The sequence below is a fragment of the Thunnus maccoyii genome, chromosome 3 (genome assembly GCF_910596095.1).
Source record: "Thunnus maccoyii chromosome 3, fThuMac1.1, whole genome shotgun sequence".
Taxonomy (NCBI): Eukaryota; Metazoa; Chordata; class Actinopteri; order Scombriformes; family Scombridae; genus Thunnus; species Thunnus maccoyii.
In genome coordinates this window covers 7,833,046-7,849,868 of record NC_056535.1, presented here as the reverse complement: position 1 = coordinate 7,849,868, position 16,823 = coordinate 7,833,046, and the positions used below count along the sequence as shown (strand labels likewise).

Sequence of the window (16,823 nt, the reverse complement as noted above, 5' to 3'; positions counted from 1 at the left end):
CCCAACTGCTAATTGATTTGAATTGATTGACGTTTTCAGTATTTTCCTCAAACCTTAAACAATCTTTCCCTAACCTTAACAAAGTGTTTTAGTTGCCTAAGCCTATAATACACGGGAGAAAATCTCTGACTTCCATGCAGTGTAAGAACACACACTTTCTGAGTTTGACACAAATGTTGCCACTGAACATAAGAAAGGCAACAATTACGTATGTCTCCAAAACATATTTGGTGTATACTGTATAGTGCGATTTTTTTCTGTAAAATGTACCTTAAGGTAAATTTTATTTGCATTAAACAGTATTTTAAAAAGTGTTCATTTTCATCTTGCTCAAGTGAAGGTTTGTCTATATAAAACATAGTTTGTACATAATTGTTGAGGCTCAGCACTGCTTAGGTTCACTTCAGTGAATCTGTAATGGCCTACAGTCAGCACAAGTGTGATGCATGGGGTTTGATCTTTACTGTGCATCCTCATTTAGCTGCTGAGCCAGGGGGAGAGGAAGGAGGAAGGGGTAAAAGGAGGACAGAGTCAACAACTAAACATTAAATGAATTATTTCCAAAAACAAGGAAACACTCCTTCATCTCTGAGGAATTTCAAGGTGGGGTTAGTGGAAACAGCGTAAAGGCTTACCAGACATACTAAACAGGTATGTATAGTAACATTATACCATAGCAGCAGGTAAAGTAATCCCCCTTACTGCTGCATTAAAAAGTCTTGACACAGTGCACATAAGTGCTGCATTTAAACTAATCCGAAGATTTTCCCAGACAGGAGTGCTACAAGAGTCATTGATTTCAACAAGCACTACAAAAACCTAATTTGCTCATCTCCTCACCCGGCTGGAAGAGGTGCTGCGAACCTCCTAATAAGCCCAAGATCTTTATCACTATCCATCTTCCATCCTGTAAATCTTTTTAATGCATCTGCAAAAAATCCTTGGTGATATAGCAGGGTGCTCCAAACTGGCTCCGCTGGTGGACCCATGTCACAAACTGGGCCATAAAGCACTGCAATCCATCGATTGATGCTCCCGGAGGGTAGATAACATTCAGAACATAGGGTGATAATGCTCAAATGTTGCTGATGGTAGTCAGTCCAAATGGGCCCATTATGCAGCCTCGGTTATGTGATACAGTCAGCATCCGGCTCTTTCCGCTTGAAATGCTTCACAAATTCTCCGTCCTTTACAGTCATTCATAACTTTTATAAAAATGGGAGAGTCTGACCAAGATACTTTGAGGAAGCACTTATCTGCCTTTGTTTTTTTGTATGAATATTCATGTCTCCTTGGCCCATCTTTTATTTTACAGGTTCACCATGAATTTATGAAATGAATCTCCTCTGAAACTGGACTCAGAAAGATTTTCCAAAACCACAAAGGCACAGTTTATTTGCTGGGTTACTTTACTAGATTTATTAGATTCATCATCATCAAATTGCACTCTCTTTCACTCTCTCTTTCTCCAAATTAGTTGCCTTCTCTACAACTCTGACTCTCCTGTGGACTGTAATAGCTACTTGCTGAATATCAATGCTTTCTTCCATAATAGAGATTTTTCTCTGACGTGTTTCTTAATACCTTGCTCCGTCTGCCAGACCTACTCAGAATAACCTCCATTTAAACCGCTGGCCCTGCAGAACTTTCCTTTCCTCTTTGCATTATACCCTCACTGAGCCAAAGCATTTACCACAGAGAGATATATACAGTATATTGAGAGTGAGAGAGAGAGATAGGGAGCCAGGAAAGGTCAGCCCCTCACACTGACTACACAACCCAGACTCAGTGCCCCAGATGAGAAAAGGAAGTTCAGAGAGAGCACAGTTTTCTCTCGGCAATTTGAGATGTCTCCATGCTGAGCCTGGTTCATTTAGATTGGATTACGAGTTGGTTCACGGAGCTACAGTGAACAGATTGCCATTCTTACACATAAAGCTATATTTCTCATGCTGGCTGAGCTCATTTACATGTGGACATCCATCACCCAGACTGTTGGCGCAGATGGATGTTGTGTAGTTAGGAAATAAATATTTTTTCCCTTTATTCATCTGGAGAAACGTTTACTGTGCAGTCATTTTCAGCAATGCCCTGCTTTACATGCAAGCAGCTTCACATACAGACACCAGCTTAGGACCAGTCAGTGAAGTGTTGAGCAGCTTTACTGGAGCAATAAGTAGTGTAGTGCCTTGTTCAAGGACACATCATTGGTAGTTGTTGAGAGAGACAACAACTTTTTTTCAGATCTCACCAATCTGTCCCAGGATTTGAACCAGTAGAACACACTTTTCTAATTGTTGTAACTGATCCCATATTTTCCCGTTTTTTTTGTTTTGTTTTGTTTTGTTTTTGTTTTTGCAAACAGTTTCCTTCAAAAACACTTAACTCACATTTAGCTGGCTATTGTTAGTGCATAATTGAATTACCTTTTCATTTGGTGTAAATTCATAATCTCTGCATCATCTCTATTGTTGGACAATATGATGATATATACTTTGAGACATGATACATTTGATAACTTCCAGAAATTCTGCCACACTTTTTATGCAGAGGGACTGTCTCTTTAATACTGTTTGTCTGTATTGGACCATTGTAGGCAATGTTGTAAATCAATAAGCAGGACTGCTTCACAGCAAAATTGGATTTGCGTCAATGTGATGGAGTACATTGATTTTTCAGGTATTTAATTCACTGAATTAGCCAGAAACCAGAAAACATGCTATATCATGATATATATTGATATTGTGATAAAAAATAACATACACCATGATAAAAGGTTTTATCAATCACCCCCTTATTTCAGAGTCATGTTAAAGAGTAACTTAAACCAGACCGAAAAGCAGTGTTCTGACTGCCCTCTCTGTTTCACTTCTGATCTCACCAAGCATCGCAGAAATGCTTGGGTGTGATCAGATGTGTGCTTTGTTGCATCTGAAACAACACCCAACAGTGATGTCACAGTGTACTGACACACCCTGGAGTACACTTCTACATCAATGAAGGTCAATAAAAACAAGATGATCAGTAGGGTTTGAGTTTCTCTTTAAATCCCTCTATGAAACAAAATGACTCATGCATATAACAGAGCCTGACTCATAAATTGGCTGGACCGATATTAGCAAATTGCAGATATATTGGTATGAGTGTATATGTCGGCTGATATGTGACAAGAAATTGCAGTACAGAAATGCAGGAGATATGTTGGATGTAATTAAATAAACAGTGTTGCCATTACATCCATCAGAGAGCAGTGACAAGTTTATTTTATAACTGTCAAGTGTCTCATTTAGTTCATATCTTGGTCACAAAAACATATTTTTGTTTTATATCTTTATGTTAAAAAAAAAAAAAAAGATATCGGCAAAGATCCCACGTTGGATTTTCAAACTGAAATATCAATATCGTATTGGCCATAGTTGGCAGTAGTATATAGACTTTATTCTAGGTCTCAGCCACATACATGCATGTTCCTGTGCACACACACACACACACACACACACACACACACACGTAAACTACACACTTTCTTAACTGCAGGGGAGCATGAATGTTTTATTATTGCACTCTCCAAAAATACAGCTATTTTCTTACTTGTTTTGGGATCTCTGTTCCTGACTGTACAGTGCAGGTAGCAGAATACAAAAAACCCTTCCCTTCCATTGAAAAACAAAAATAACAACTCCAACTAAGCTGACCATAAAACATTCAATTCTCAGTAAAGAAAACCTGCAGTAAAGTTGGATGGGCTGGTCTCAGATTTCCCTCCATGCTGTTAGAAAGAAGCACAGAGAGGCTGCAGCGCAATTAAGGTGTTGATGCAGAGCTCATAAAGTACTTTAATTCCTCTCGGAGTCTTGGAGTGCTCTGCCTATAATTGCTGGCTCCTTTTCTTGATTGGAAATGCTTCACTTGTTGCTGCAGGCAGCTCACTGGACTCAGATCATATTAGCAGTGGCTCCTTCTGCTCTCTGACCCATATGGTTTGCAACTTTCAACCCTCAGAAAAGCACTATATTCAGTCCAGACTTGTGCTCCAGTACAGATCTATCCCTCTAGCTAATCATAACAAAAAGCTGAGCCTGTGCAGCAGATCCTCATACATCCCTTCTATGACCCTTTATTAATGCAGGATCATGAAAGGCTCTGTTACAGTAAGTTAAATGAAACAATCCGCTGCATTGATACTGCCTCTGGTGGATTTTTAGCTCTCACATTTTTGAAAGGCTTTCTCAGCATTACTGGAGTAATTCTTTATGACTGAGGGAGGGCTATATTCTTGCCAAGTCATCATCCAGTGTAATATGATGGCACAGTGTGGGTCCAAATTGAAGAGAAATAATCAGCTAGGTGGGACACTATTACATAACACCCTAAGAGATCAATGGAAAATATTATCTCTGTCTGCTAATTCATCTCATTCTCTCCCTCCCTCTTCCTGTCTCTCCTTCTTTTTTCCTACCACAGGTCAGGAGTGGCCATGCCATTTGGCTGTTTAACAATCGGGGAAAAGAAGGATTACAACAATCCTTCGGATGTGACAGACAAATATGACCTGGGTCAAATTGTTAAATCGTGAGTATTTCAAAAGCTGCTTGAAGAGCCAAACACCATCTATAGACTTTTAAATGATGCTTTATAACTTTTCTTGAGAATCAATTATAATCTGTGAGAAGGTGCCATGTTTATAACTCTGAAATGCTTCATTTCAGGGAGGAGTTCTGTGAGATATTCAGGGCCAAGGACAAAACTACAATGAAAATGTACACATGTAAAAAGTTCCTGAAAAAGGATGGAAGGAAGGTCCGCAAGGCCGCAAAAAATGAGATCCTCATCTTAAAGATGTGAGTTGCTTCATTTATTCATTGTGGTTAATGTTCTTAGGAGTCCAGATTTCTGCGTTAAATGCTGCATGACTAGTTTTGTGATGAGTCTTTAGTTTGTTTCTTTGTTTTCCTTTCTTTATCTTCTTAAACGCTGATTTCATAGACAACATCAATTTCTGAAAAGGAAAACAAAAGAGAACAGATCTCAGCGCTCTCTTTAAAACAAAAAGTCAAGCAGAACTCATTTTGCTGAGTGATCACACACAGTCTTGTTTATCTGAGCTATTTTTCTCAGCTTCTCTGTGATTATCTAACTTTCCAGTAAAACCCACATTAGCATAACCTGGGCCTTATCAGACAATTTGTTGCTGACAGCAGGCAAAGCACTGAAGCAAGATGAAGATGAAGGTGTGATTTCTTTCTAAGAAGCCTTTCAAAACATGGAGTCATATTCTTGTGAAAATTACACTTTAGACACCTCAATAATGGGGATGATGATGCTCACATTTTTCATGGTCTAATCATCAGTGGCGTGTTTGAGTGAATAATGAAACAGTTTATGGTGAGGCTGCTTATTTACATTGTGAAAGGCTGTGAATAATGCTGGCAAAACACCGCATGCACTCTTGAAATATAAAATGCTTCAATATAGGCTTTATGAAAGGAGAGAGGTATTCATTCAAGTATGAATCTTCATTCATTTTATAATGTTAATACTAAAGAATCCTGCATTTGTCACTTGTACCGATAGTTTTTGATACTACTGCTAATACCACTGATTTAAAGTCCCCCTCCAATCAAAAATATGTTTTTTTGTCTTGTTATTTCACTGGAGCTTCACTATGCAGAGTTTAACACTAGAAGGCCATAATTCATCTGCTGAAGAAAGTTTCTCTGAACTCACCTTAAATCTGAGTTTAATATGTGAATGTACAAGGATGATTTTGTGACATCACAACTAACTTGGAGTCAGTCATGATCCGCATCCAGTATGTAGCTTACACAAGTGTGATGTGGGAACGTGGAACCTCCACTGCAAATACACAGATTTTTCCTTGAAGTAGGAGGAATCTTGTGTCCATCGATTAAACATCTCTAATGAACAATATTTGCATATTCATAGATTTTTGTAATAATGAAGAGGCTGTCGATGTAATTTCAAGACTCTTTAACCAGGTAATTTGATGTTTTTATATGAAATTTTATATATTATTTTTACTGATATTACTCAATTAGAGATACTCACAATATAACGTAAATTGTCTAAAGGACAGGCTCAACTTTTTTCAAAAAATCCCACAATGCAACACTTCGCCTCTGCTATTACAGAAATTACATGTAACAGACATGTGATTTATAGTTATTAAACACAACACCTGTGTTGTCACTGGTAACTGAATGAACAAGGAAACAATTTCAGACACAGCTTCAGTTTTTTTTGACCCTGTTCCAAATTCACTACAAAAAAGTAAGAACCATCACAAAGGCAACAGGAGCATTTTGTTATCTTCCCGTGAAATTGGTAGGCAAGCTCAACATCCGGTAGCCTACTTTCACTGTTCACTTTGCAAATATTGTAGCTTTACAGACCAAATTCACCATGAAGTTTCCCAGCTGGTGCTGTGGTTGTCAAAGCTTGGTCAGCTCCTCAGTACCATGCTTCTGCATGGTTTTCTTTATGCCCACATGGATGCATTAGATTACATAAATCTGCTTATCTATGGATGGCCAGTTAAACATCCAGAGCTTATGTTGAGACGTAAACTTAATTGATTATGTTGTGAAGTTTCATGTTGCTTTCTTCATGGCTGCTTCTTATCTTGGCTTCTATGACTACTGTGGTGTGTTATTCATGAGCATTAACCCTAACCCTTTACATTACTCCTCCAACTGAATGAATGATGCAAATGTCACCTTCTATATAACTCCTGACATCATTCTCTCTCTCTGTGTCTCGCTCAATTTTGTGCTTTATGACACATCTCATCAGGGTGAAGCATCCCAATATTCTCCAGCTGGTGGACGTCTTTGAGACCAAAAAAGAGTACTTCCTCTTCCTTGAACTGTGAGTTCAGATGTCTTATTAGCCGGGGGAAAAGGCTTTCTGCTTGTCTTTGCGGTCGCTCGGGCAAGCTGAACTCTATGTGTTGATTATACACTCGTGGGGAATGAGCTGTTGTAGCCTGAGGCCCTGCAGATATGAGAACAGCTCTGAACTCCACTCATTTGGTATTCAGATATGATTGCTTGCTAGCTGCTCCATTCTCATCGGCATGTGTTCTTGGGGAATTTGATGCATTTCCATAGATATGCTAAATGTATGATACTCGTCCTTCGAGGACACTTGATTTGTTGGTTTAGGAATTCCGGTTTCAAAGGAAATGATCAAACGCAAAAGAAACATCCATGGGGAAATAATTAAAACCATTTCCCTTAAACAGGTGAGGCAGATTTTATTCTTGGAAGGATTTAATTAACATTTTAACATATATATACAACATATACAATGTAAAATTACAATTAAGACTTCTTTTTTTTGCCTTTGCCTGAATAGTTGACAGTAGAGTGCAGCAGGAGGAAGGATAACAGAAAGGTTCACAGTCAGATTTAAACTGATAATATCGCAGTTCCATGGTTCATCTTATGGAACTGACTCACCTGGCCACCACATTTTCATCTTTTAGACATTTAAACCAGCAAAGACAGCAGACAAACTTCTTGTAAAAACCCTGTGTCGTCATCACATTCTTAAGTACAAACCATGAACATGCAACGTATGATGCCCTTTTGTTCTTCCACAGTGCAACAGGCAGAGAAGTGTTTGACTGGATTCTGGACCAAGGCTACTACTCAGAGCGAGATACCAGCAATGTGGTGCGTCAGGTGTTGGAGGCTGTCGCCTACCTCCACTCCCTGCGTATCGTTCACAGAAACCTTAAGGTAACACAGGATTTTCAAACGTCCTATAGAGCTGTGTTGTCATATCTATCAATTTATTATTCAAAAAATAATGACTTCCATAATGTTATCTCAAAGAGCATCTCCACTGATGTGAGATTATTTAAGAAGTATACTTTGACTAAAGCAACTGAAACTGTCAGAAAAGCATAAAATCTAATTTACAATGCACATTTTCTATGCAGCTCCAACACATTAACGAGCACTAGGGAAAAAGGTGCTCTCTATACACTTACTGACATTTTAGTCAAATTTCAAGTGGTGACATATCAAAAGCAAAAATGTGAGCAACTCATTTAATTCCAAAAGAGGGTTTAGCCATTTGTGATGTACAAAATGATGAGCAAATTTCAGTTAAAATGCCACTTATCTTTTGAAATTCATTACATTAGGCCAGACACACACAGACTGTCTCTGTGTGTCTTGCCTAATGTAATGGTTACAGAATATTTGGCTGCCTTCTGTGTCCTATATTTAAATTAATATGTAACAATTACTTATATAAAAACCTGGATCAGCTTCTCCATCTCAATACCTCTGAAGTCTCCCTGTAAGATTGCTGGCTTTGGAAATGTATCTCTTAAATGGATTTCAAACTTAGTTGAAGCATTTAGCTTTAGTCCAATAATAATAAAATGGCAAAATTAAATGAATGTCTCTCATTTGATTCATTTCAACATGGACTGGATAATTAAAATTGTAGCTGTTTTGGAGTCATTTCATTGTTTCTGTCATAAAATGATCTCTCCACTGAAATTCAAACTCTGAAACTTTCACTTGAATATTAAGGACAACAATGAAAGACCTTAAAGATCAATATTACATTTACTGTTGTCATTGTAATATGTCATTTTCCATAGCTGGAGAACTTGGTTTACTACAACCGCCTGAAGCACTCTAAAATAGTCATCAGTGACTTTCATCTTGCCAAGCTGGAGAATGGACTAATCAAAGACCCCTGTGGGACACCAGAGTATCTGGGTGAGAATATAAAATTTACCAAGTGGCAAATAAGACATTGTCAAACGAGCGGTTCAGTGGAGAATATGATGTAGCAGCTTGTGTGCAGAGATTTTTATCAAGTTTTTGTCGTCTTCTGCAGCTCCAGAGGTGGTTGGCAGACAGCGATATGGCAGGCCTGTGGACTGCTGGGCTACAGGTGTCATCATGTACATACTGTAAGTTGTGATATAAAACATGCAGACAGAAGGTTACTAATCTTACCATAAGATAGGGGGTTTGCTCATATTCAGTCATACATTAGTCAAATATGACATTTCAGCAATGTTTGACATTATTTTGAGAAAACGATGGCAGATATAAAATGCAGTAAAAACGTCAGGTTAAATGGCAGTAAAATGCAGTAAAAATGTCCCGAAGGAGGCAAACGGTCTCGAACTGTAGTCTCGGGGTCTTAGGGTCAACCTAACCTGATCCTAATCTTACCAATGGATCATAACACCCTTCTGAACCTACTGCTAGGTGCTGTAGGCTCCTTCTAACCCATATCTATGAGGCTGACAACTCCTGATAACACTCATTCAATCGAGTGATAACATTCTAAGCAGGGGCTGCTGCTAGCTTCATATTTAACGGACAGATCTGAGAGTGGTATCGCTCTTCTCATCAAACTCTCAGGAAGAAAGCGAATGAGTGTATTTTCCAAAGTATCGAACAATATCTTTAAAGCATTGTCACAGCAAATAGCTGAAAACTCAGTCCAGAGATGCATTTTCGTCATTTCAACAAGGTATTGTGAAGCTTTTGGCTGATGCTCTTATTCAAGGGGGCTTAAAATCAATGAACTTGGAGGAGTTCAGTGTCTTTCTTCATGGCCCTTCCATAAAACATCCAGCACCTGTTGACCAGCATCTGGCCTTTAATTAGAATATTTTGAAAGCGTTACACCTCATTGAAGTCACAGGTGGCATATTGAATCATTTGTGATGACATCGTCAGACTCACTGACATTGGTAATGATGTTATATCTATCACTTTTTTTTTTTTTTTTTTTTTTACTTCTGATGCTTTTTTTCTTTGCTACTTCAGGCTGTCAGGCAACCCTCCTTTCTACGATGAAACTGATGACGATGATTATGAAAACCATGACAAGAACCTGTTCCGAAAGATCCTGGCAGGCGATTATGAGTTTGACTCTCCATACTGGGACGAGATCTCTGATTCAGGTAATTTTAGGATAAAGTTAACACTGTAAGGGAACATAATGACAGCTTACTGGGTAAACATTTCAAATTCAAGAGAGTTTCTCTTTTCTTACCTCTGGAGTGTTCAAACACGTCATATTTATGTTCCCATCTATCAGGAGAATAAACCCTTTTTCAAAGTTTCATCTGTGTGATTTTTCTCTGACAGCTAAGAGTCTGGTTGCGCGTCTGATGGAGGTGGATCAAGACCAGAGACTGACAGCCCAGGAGGCTATAAACCATGAATGGTAGGCGGCACAGCTTTGATATTGTGCAGACCATTTAAATCGCAGCAGTGTTATCAGAATGTATTAACATGATCAGAGAGACTGCATTATAGAGCAGACCTTCTTCCCTGTTTGACATGTTACTTAAAATTGTATTGGGAAACATCATAATTCACTTTAACAGGTTAATCATTGTTCTTAATGGGTGCTGATTAGACTGCAAGTTACTCTAGCAACAATATTGATGCTTTACTGAATCGACACTTAAACCAAAGCTACTCGCCACATTGCCCAAAATGAATTTAACACAGTTCTTAGCCATGCGAGTGACCTGGGATGATGATGTGTTAAATATCTCAACAAATACTGAATGGACTTGCACAACATTTGGTGCAGATATTCATGGTTCCCAGAAGATGTATCCCAGTGACTTTAGTGATAACCCTGGCTTTTCCTCTAGCTCTACAGGCAAGTTGAGATTTTTTGTTGTTCCAACTGAAATGTCTCCACAACTAGTGGATGGAATTTGGTACAGACATTCATATTCTTCACTGGGCGAACTGTAATAACTTGAGTGATCCCTTGAAGTTTCATGTTGCGCCACCTCATCAGGTCAAAATTTCATGTTGTCCAATACCTGTTGACCTAATCACATTTCCATCAGTCTCAGCTGAACATTTACATTACATTTGGTGCTAATTAGAAAATATTAACTAATGAAAAAAACATTTGTAAACAAATCATTTGGCAGGCGTTTTTTGTCCGAAGCAATATACAATCTGAAACATAAGCCGATTAACATTTTCCTTGTCAGTGTGTTAGCTAGTGTTAGCATGCTGACTTTAACATTTTGCTCACAGCACCTTGTACCTTAATACAGTCTCACAGTGCTTTTTTGTTTTCTTCATAAGTGGCATTGGTATGAGCACAATAATGTACTTTGGAGTGCCCCAATACAGAAATAAATGATTGAGTAGAGGAACACCCTTGTGGTCTACTTATATCTTATTTTTTTTCTTAGATAGAGACACCTCATGTGCATTATCTCTTACTTGTTGTGGTAGTTGTTCAGTTGCAGTTGTTTTATTATGTGTATGTATTTTTGTGTTGAAAGGACTTGTTTACTTATTTGTGTGTATTGGACAGAGGCACCTCTAGCAAATTACAAGTTTTGCACCCAGTCGATTGTCATAATGGCAAAACTAGAAGAAAATGCCCAAGCTGAGAAATCAGAATCAGAGTAATCCTCAAAGTTTACACAGTCCTTGCAAAGTCCTTTTGCCAGCCAATAGAATGAAAAACAAATTGAGTAATACTGTGTGTAGCAGCCAGTGGCATCCAAAGATAGCGGGATGCATAAATCTCTGTTGTGAAGTTGTGTTTTTTTCCCTTTTTTGGACAACAGGATCTCTGGTGGTGCAGCTTCAGATAAGAACATCAAAGAAAATGTTTGTGCACAAATAGAGAAGAACTTTGCCAGAGCTAAATGGAAGGTAAGCCCTTTAGTTCTCTCAGGAAACTCTCCTTTACAAAGTTCGATAGTAGTTGTACACTCCTTGAGCAAGGAGGTATAGTAATGCAGTATTGTATAACTGTGAGTTGAGGCCGTTCGATGAGACTTTATGTTCTCTGAGAAAGTTTCAGATTATAGAATCTATTTGAGATTGGATTGTTCTTCCTCCTCCCACAGAAAGCTGTGCGGGTCACCACCATCATGAAGAGACTGAGAGCACCTGAGCAGAGTAATTCAAGGGCAACCAGCCCTGCAGCCGGCGCCCCAGCAGACCCTGCAGCTCCCCAGGCTGCTGCCAACCCCTCTGCACCTTCATCTGCTGCTGCACCTGAGGGAGCGCCTGAGGGAGCACCTGAGGGAGAACCTGCTGCGGTCACAGAGCTCCCTGCGGGATCGGAAATAAGCCAACCAGCACCAGAGGCCGGAGATGGGGTGGCAGCCTCAGCCGTGGAGCCACAGCAGCCAAGCCCGGCGCCGCAGGAGGCTGAGCCCACATCACGTTGCAATGGAGACGCCTCAGCTGCTCTCCATGCAGGAGCTGAGGCTGGGGATGAGCAGGGTTAGACCACCCCTACCCTCGCTGCTGTGACATCTGCAGTCCCCACCAACCCCTGCACACTGTACATTAGCTGCTAGCATGGTGACACTGACTCTGCTTCTCTCTCACTTGCAGCATTAGTATCATCTCATGGAGGCTGTGTGCTAACGTTACCTTTCCTGAGTGCCGCGTTGCATTGGCTTTCTTTTTACATGTATCGTATCTTTTTTCACTGACCCTCTGGTGTTTTATGTCAGATTATATAAACCACACCCATCTCTGCACACTTGAGTTTTAGGGGCAAAACAGATTTGCTGTCAAGCTGTGGCTTATAGCTAAAGTCTTCTTTTTGATTCGTCTCTCAGTGATAAGAGAAAACAGGAAGACATAATTGCGCTGAAAACAGCTTTGATTCCTTTTTAATGAGCCAACTTGGGGAACTACTCACTGCCAGTCTTGCAATTACAGTATTTGTTCTTAAAATCAGAAGAAAAGTTTTGCCTCTGAAATTTTGACCATTTACTGTAATATTCAGTAAGTACTGGTCCTCCTGAAGTTGGAGAAGATGACATATATTCCTGTTACAGGGGAAATATGGCTATCTCTGTTATCTGTTATTGTCTACACTAACTAGTTATTGTATGTTAAACAACGCTGAGATTGGTGACTGGCAGTTTTTATGCCCAGTACTGTATTTTGAACTAGGCAGCTTCACACATAAGCACACACACAAACACTATGTTCCTTTGCTAACTTCCTGCTCAGGAAAGAACCTCATAGCTGTAAGTGTAAAGATTCTGTACATAGAGACCTTTGTAGAAGTAGCCAAAACAGCATGCATTCTCACTTTTTGCTGTTCATTTCACATTTACAGCCACTTGGTGGATAAAGATGCGCTACTGCCAACTCTGTATTATTGTAGGCCACAACACTCTCGCCTCTTGCCACAGGGCATGTTGAGGTTAATGTTCTTTTCAAAAGCACACTATACATTATGCTGTCTGTTACTACTGTTCATTTTGCGCCCCTGCTGTAAATGTAAGTTATGTAAAAAAAAAAAACCCACAGTCTTCATTACATAGCAGTTCTATGCATCCAAATTAATTTGTAGCTTTTCTTTTTTAGCAGACTTCATGACATCTTTATCCATCATGTGACAGAAATGATTTTTTGCTAGATCTCAGTCTACCTGTATCTAGTTTGATTTGATTCTGTACACTGCATTAGCATATTGACTCTAATGCCACATATGTCTTAATATTTGGTTGTAACTGTAAAACAAAAATTTGCATTAACTGACCACATGCGGCTTTCAAGGGAAGACGTGTATCATTTTGACTTAGTGGTAACTAGGGCCACCTTCACCAACTCAGCTTTGTTGACCTGTGTTGTACTGAAAAAAAAAAGTATGAAACATATGACATTTCTGATCTACTTTATTTAGTATTTATTTATATATTTTTTATTTCCACATCTCTTTGTTTTTCAAATGTTTCAGTCATTTGTTTATTCCATAGAGTTTTCAGCTCATACTTGATGAACAGTAATAACAATCTATCATTTCTTGTCACTGGTCCCCTTGAGCATTAATAATGTGCTACAGAAGGAGTTCTCTGTAATCACTGTAGAGGAAATTGAGCAATATTTGACTGGCTGCAGAAACTGTGATTCTTGGTGTCCTTTCGATACAGTCCATGTACCTGTAAGTAGAAGTCTATAGTCCTTGCCAGCTGTCAGGCCCATCAGGGCCACTTAATTATCACATGGCTGCTGTCAGATAAGTGTGTGTGTGTGTGGGGGGGGGCCTGATTTCCTGTGCTAACACACACTGAATTACGGGTTTCCATTCCCTGGTCACATAAAGACAGCAGCCATATTGTCAATATAATTATTAGATGACTTGTCTGACTTTACCCAACCTGTTGTCAAGAGAATTTACCGTGCACATTATTTAAATGGAAATGTGCATTTCAGTTAAAAAGGGGCTACTGCTCTGGAGAAAATTTATCACATTTATTATCTGTAGAATCTGAAGTTTGACTTTGTTGTTGCAGAGTCTTTTATTTATACATGTATCTCCTTTTAATTTGTCCTAATGTAGATTGGTAGGCACACCAATCATTCAGATTATACCACTATCATTTCTTACATTGTCTAAGATAAATATTTAGATTTTAACAAGAGGCTTAATAAGAAGAATATCAGAGACTTTTTATGTGAATAGATTATTTCATGTAGTCCGTTCTCTTTGTTTAGATGGCAAATAAAAACTGTTTAAATACTGTTACACAGTTTAAAGCAATGCTTTTTTCCAATACATTTCTCACTGTATTTAGTATTCTATGTCTGTTCATTTTGCCATGCACTTACAGGTGTATTTGTAGATGTGATGTTTGCCAGGACCAGTGGTCACCTGTAGGTCCTGTCTTGCATTTGTGAGCTCTGTACCGTACTCCTTGACTGAGTTGATGACTTTGATGGTAATAAAATTTAATTCATCTGTTTACTCATCTGTGATTCTCTCTCATTTCTCTTCTAAGTAGACAGTCAGTGGACAACCGATGTGTAGCATCTTTCAAAGCGACGATGGCTCTATTGAACATTTGCAGGATTATTTAGAGAAAATGTGGGAAAGAGCCTGCGTCATCGCACTATGCTTTCCCCCTAACCCGGAGGAGAGCATCTGTGTTACATGATCTCAATTAGCACAAGCTTAGCACCCATCCTGGTGGGGTGTGAACTTGTGTTCGAAAAATCCCAGCAGTGCCATTTGGTGACACTTTCTAGGATACTTGAATTGCATCGCCTCGGAATAATAATGCGGAGAGCAGTCTTTCTAGGCCTTCTGGGGTTTAAATAGGCTCCCTCTTGGGAGCCTCTCTCTTTTTCATGCCCTCTGTACAATCATATGCAGCCATCCATACAGTCAGTAGGGCTCAGGGGGATGCTAACTCTGTCTCTGTGTCATTGGATGACTTCATTAAGAGTGGTAGGGTGAGAAAAGTATCAGTTTTCTGTTTCTCCTAACCAGCAATGTTGAGATGAAAAGACGATTGATCACAGCCCGTCCTTGCCGAGAGGAAAAGAGATTTTCACAAGGACTTATAAAATATTACATTCTCTGGGAAAACTTAAATGCCAACTCAGCTAAAATAGCAGCTCAAATAGTTACTATACACTGTGGATTGAGTTACAGTATGTAGTGCGATCAATACAGAAATACTAAAGCACAGTAAGCAAGAACAAATCTACTTATCAGGCCCTCTGCAGTTCTGCTTGTAATAAGAACTTCCATACAGCATTATTGATGTTTCCATCTTTCCGATTACTTTATCGGGCTTCAGATTCAAACCGATGACAAAACTCTAAGCAAAGAATTGTGATAGTGATGAATGGGTGTGGTGTGTAACATTGATTTATTGACATGCAGGAGTTAACAAGTAATCTATCACAACATCTCTGCCTCATCTTATTGCATATCACTGAGATCTCACAGATATAAATCTATAATATTGCTGTTAGTGACCATAGCCCCAACAGTATAAAATATGTCAAAACACGCACATCGATGTCATAAGCAACCTGTAGTACTTTGGTTTTGTATCGTGAGACTAGTTTGTGATGTGAAGTCTTGGAAGACTAATATTCTTAAATAATCTAGAAGAAACAATATAATTTGGAATACTAGAAAGCAGATTTTACTCAAGTTTATGTCAATATATATATCAATAATAGCAATATATCAATATATCAATAAAACGTCATAGTACAAACTGTCCAAATTTCATACTTATGAGCCTGTATGTTTTGTTCATTTTAAAATGGAGGTTCTGTGATGATTTATTTACAATAGACAGGACTGGACATTCTACTGTAAATCAACAGTCCAGTACACGTTTGCATCCTGCCATCTGCTGGTTAACAACATGCAATGCAGCTGTAAACAGGACTATTGTTGTGACTGCATAGAACCAGCAGGGAGCAGTATTGCTGCCTTTGTTTCTCTGCTTTCCGTTGAAAGGTACCAATGGCCAATGGTAATACCACACTTTCCCCGAGTCTCGACTCCATATGGTTGTTGCATGAGAAAGTCTGACAATATGAGCCCTGGGAGTTTGTCAAGGCCAGGATAGGGTGTTATTCATAAAATAAAGCATCCAGTCACATTCTTACCTTGAACTATTTAACCTAGTTTGTGAACAATCCTAGGCTGAGGCATTAAATTAATGTCATCTCATCATTTCTTGAACTGACCTTAGTTTTTAACACTGGCCAAGGCTGTAGGTCTTCAGAAGGATGCTTGTGAACAAAGAACCAGTTTCATGGCATGCCAAACTTCTGCCTCTCACTATCTGACTTCTGAGTCTCTCTGCTTCAACAATGCAGTAAGTGTCTGACAGCTCTCACTGTGACAGAGAGGGAGCAGATACCCACTGAATGCCATGACTGCCTCTGAGCCACCGAGCACCAGATCACACTCAGCGATAAGACGGAGCAGGATTCTGCATGTGAACTGAATGATGTTAGTGATGTCGTTGCTTGGCATCATGTCATGTGATA

General features: G+C 39.1%; 1 protein-coding gene across 3 annotated transcripts in view; it reads left to right on the top strand.

Moving 5' to 3' along the window:
• Positions 1–14,773, top strand: part of camkvb (CaM kinase-like vesicle-associated b) — a 42,238-nt gene extending 27,465 nt beyond the window's left edge. For 2 of the 3 annotated variants that reach the window (XM_042406602.1, XM_042406601.1), the window contains exons 2-11: positions 4,465–4,572; positions 4,710–4,841; positions 6,814–6,888; positions 7,625–7,763; positions 8,642–8,762; positions 8,884–8,959; positions 9,831–9,967; positions 10,155–10,233; positions 11,618–11,705; positions 11,903–14,773. In XM_042406602.1, coding sequence (XP_042262536.1) covers positions 4,478–4,572; positions 4,710–4,841; positions 6,814–6,888; positions 7,625–7,763; positions 8,642–8,762; positions 8,884–8,959; positions 9,831–9,967; positions 10,155–10,233; positions 11,618–11,705; positions 11,903–12,289 — 1,329 coding nt within the window. In that variant the 5' untranslated portion in view covers positions 4,465–4,477 and the 3' untranslated portion in view covers positions 12,290–14,773. Of the gene's footprint in view, positions 1–4,091; positions 4,152–4,464; positions 4,573–4,709; positions 4,842–6,813; positions 6,889–7,624; positions 7,764–8,641; positions 8,763–8,883; positions 8,960–9,830; positions 9,968–10,154; positions 10,234–11,617; positions 11,706–11,902 lie in introns of those variants that run through there. The other variant, XM_042406603.1, reaches the window with a different exon arrangement.
• Positions 14,774–16,823: the final 2,050 nt, after the last annotated feature.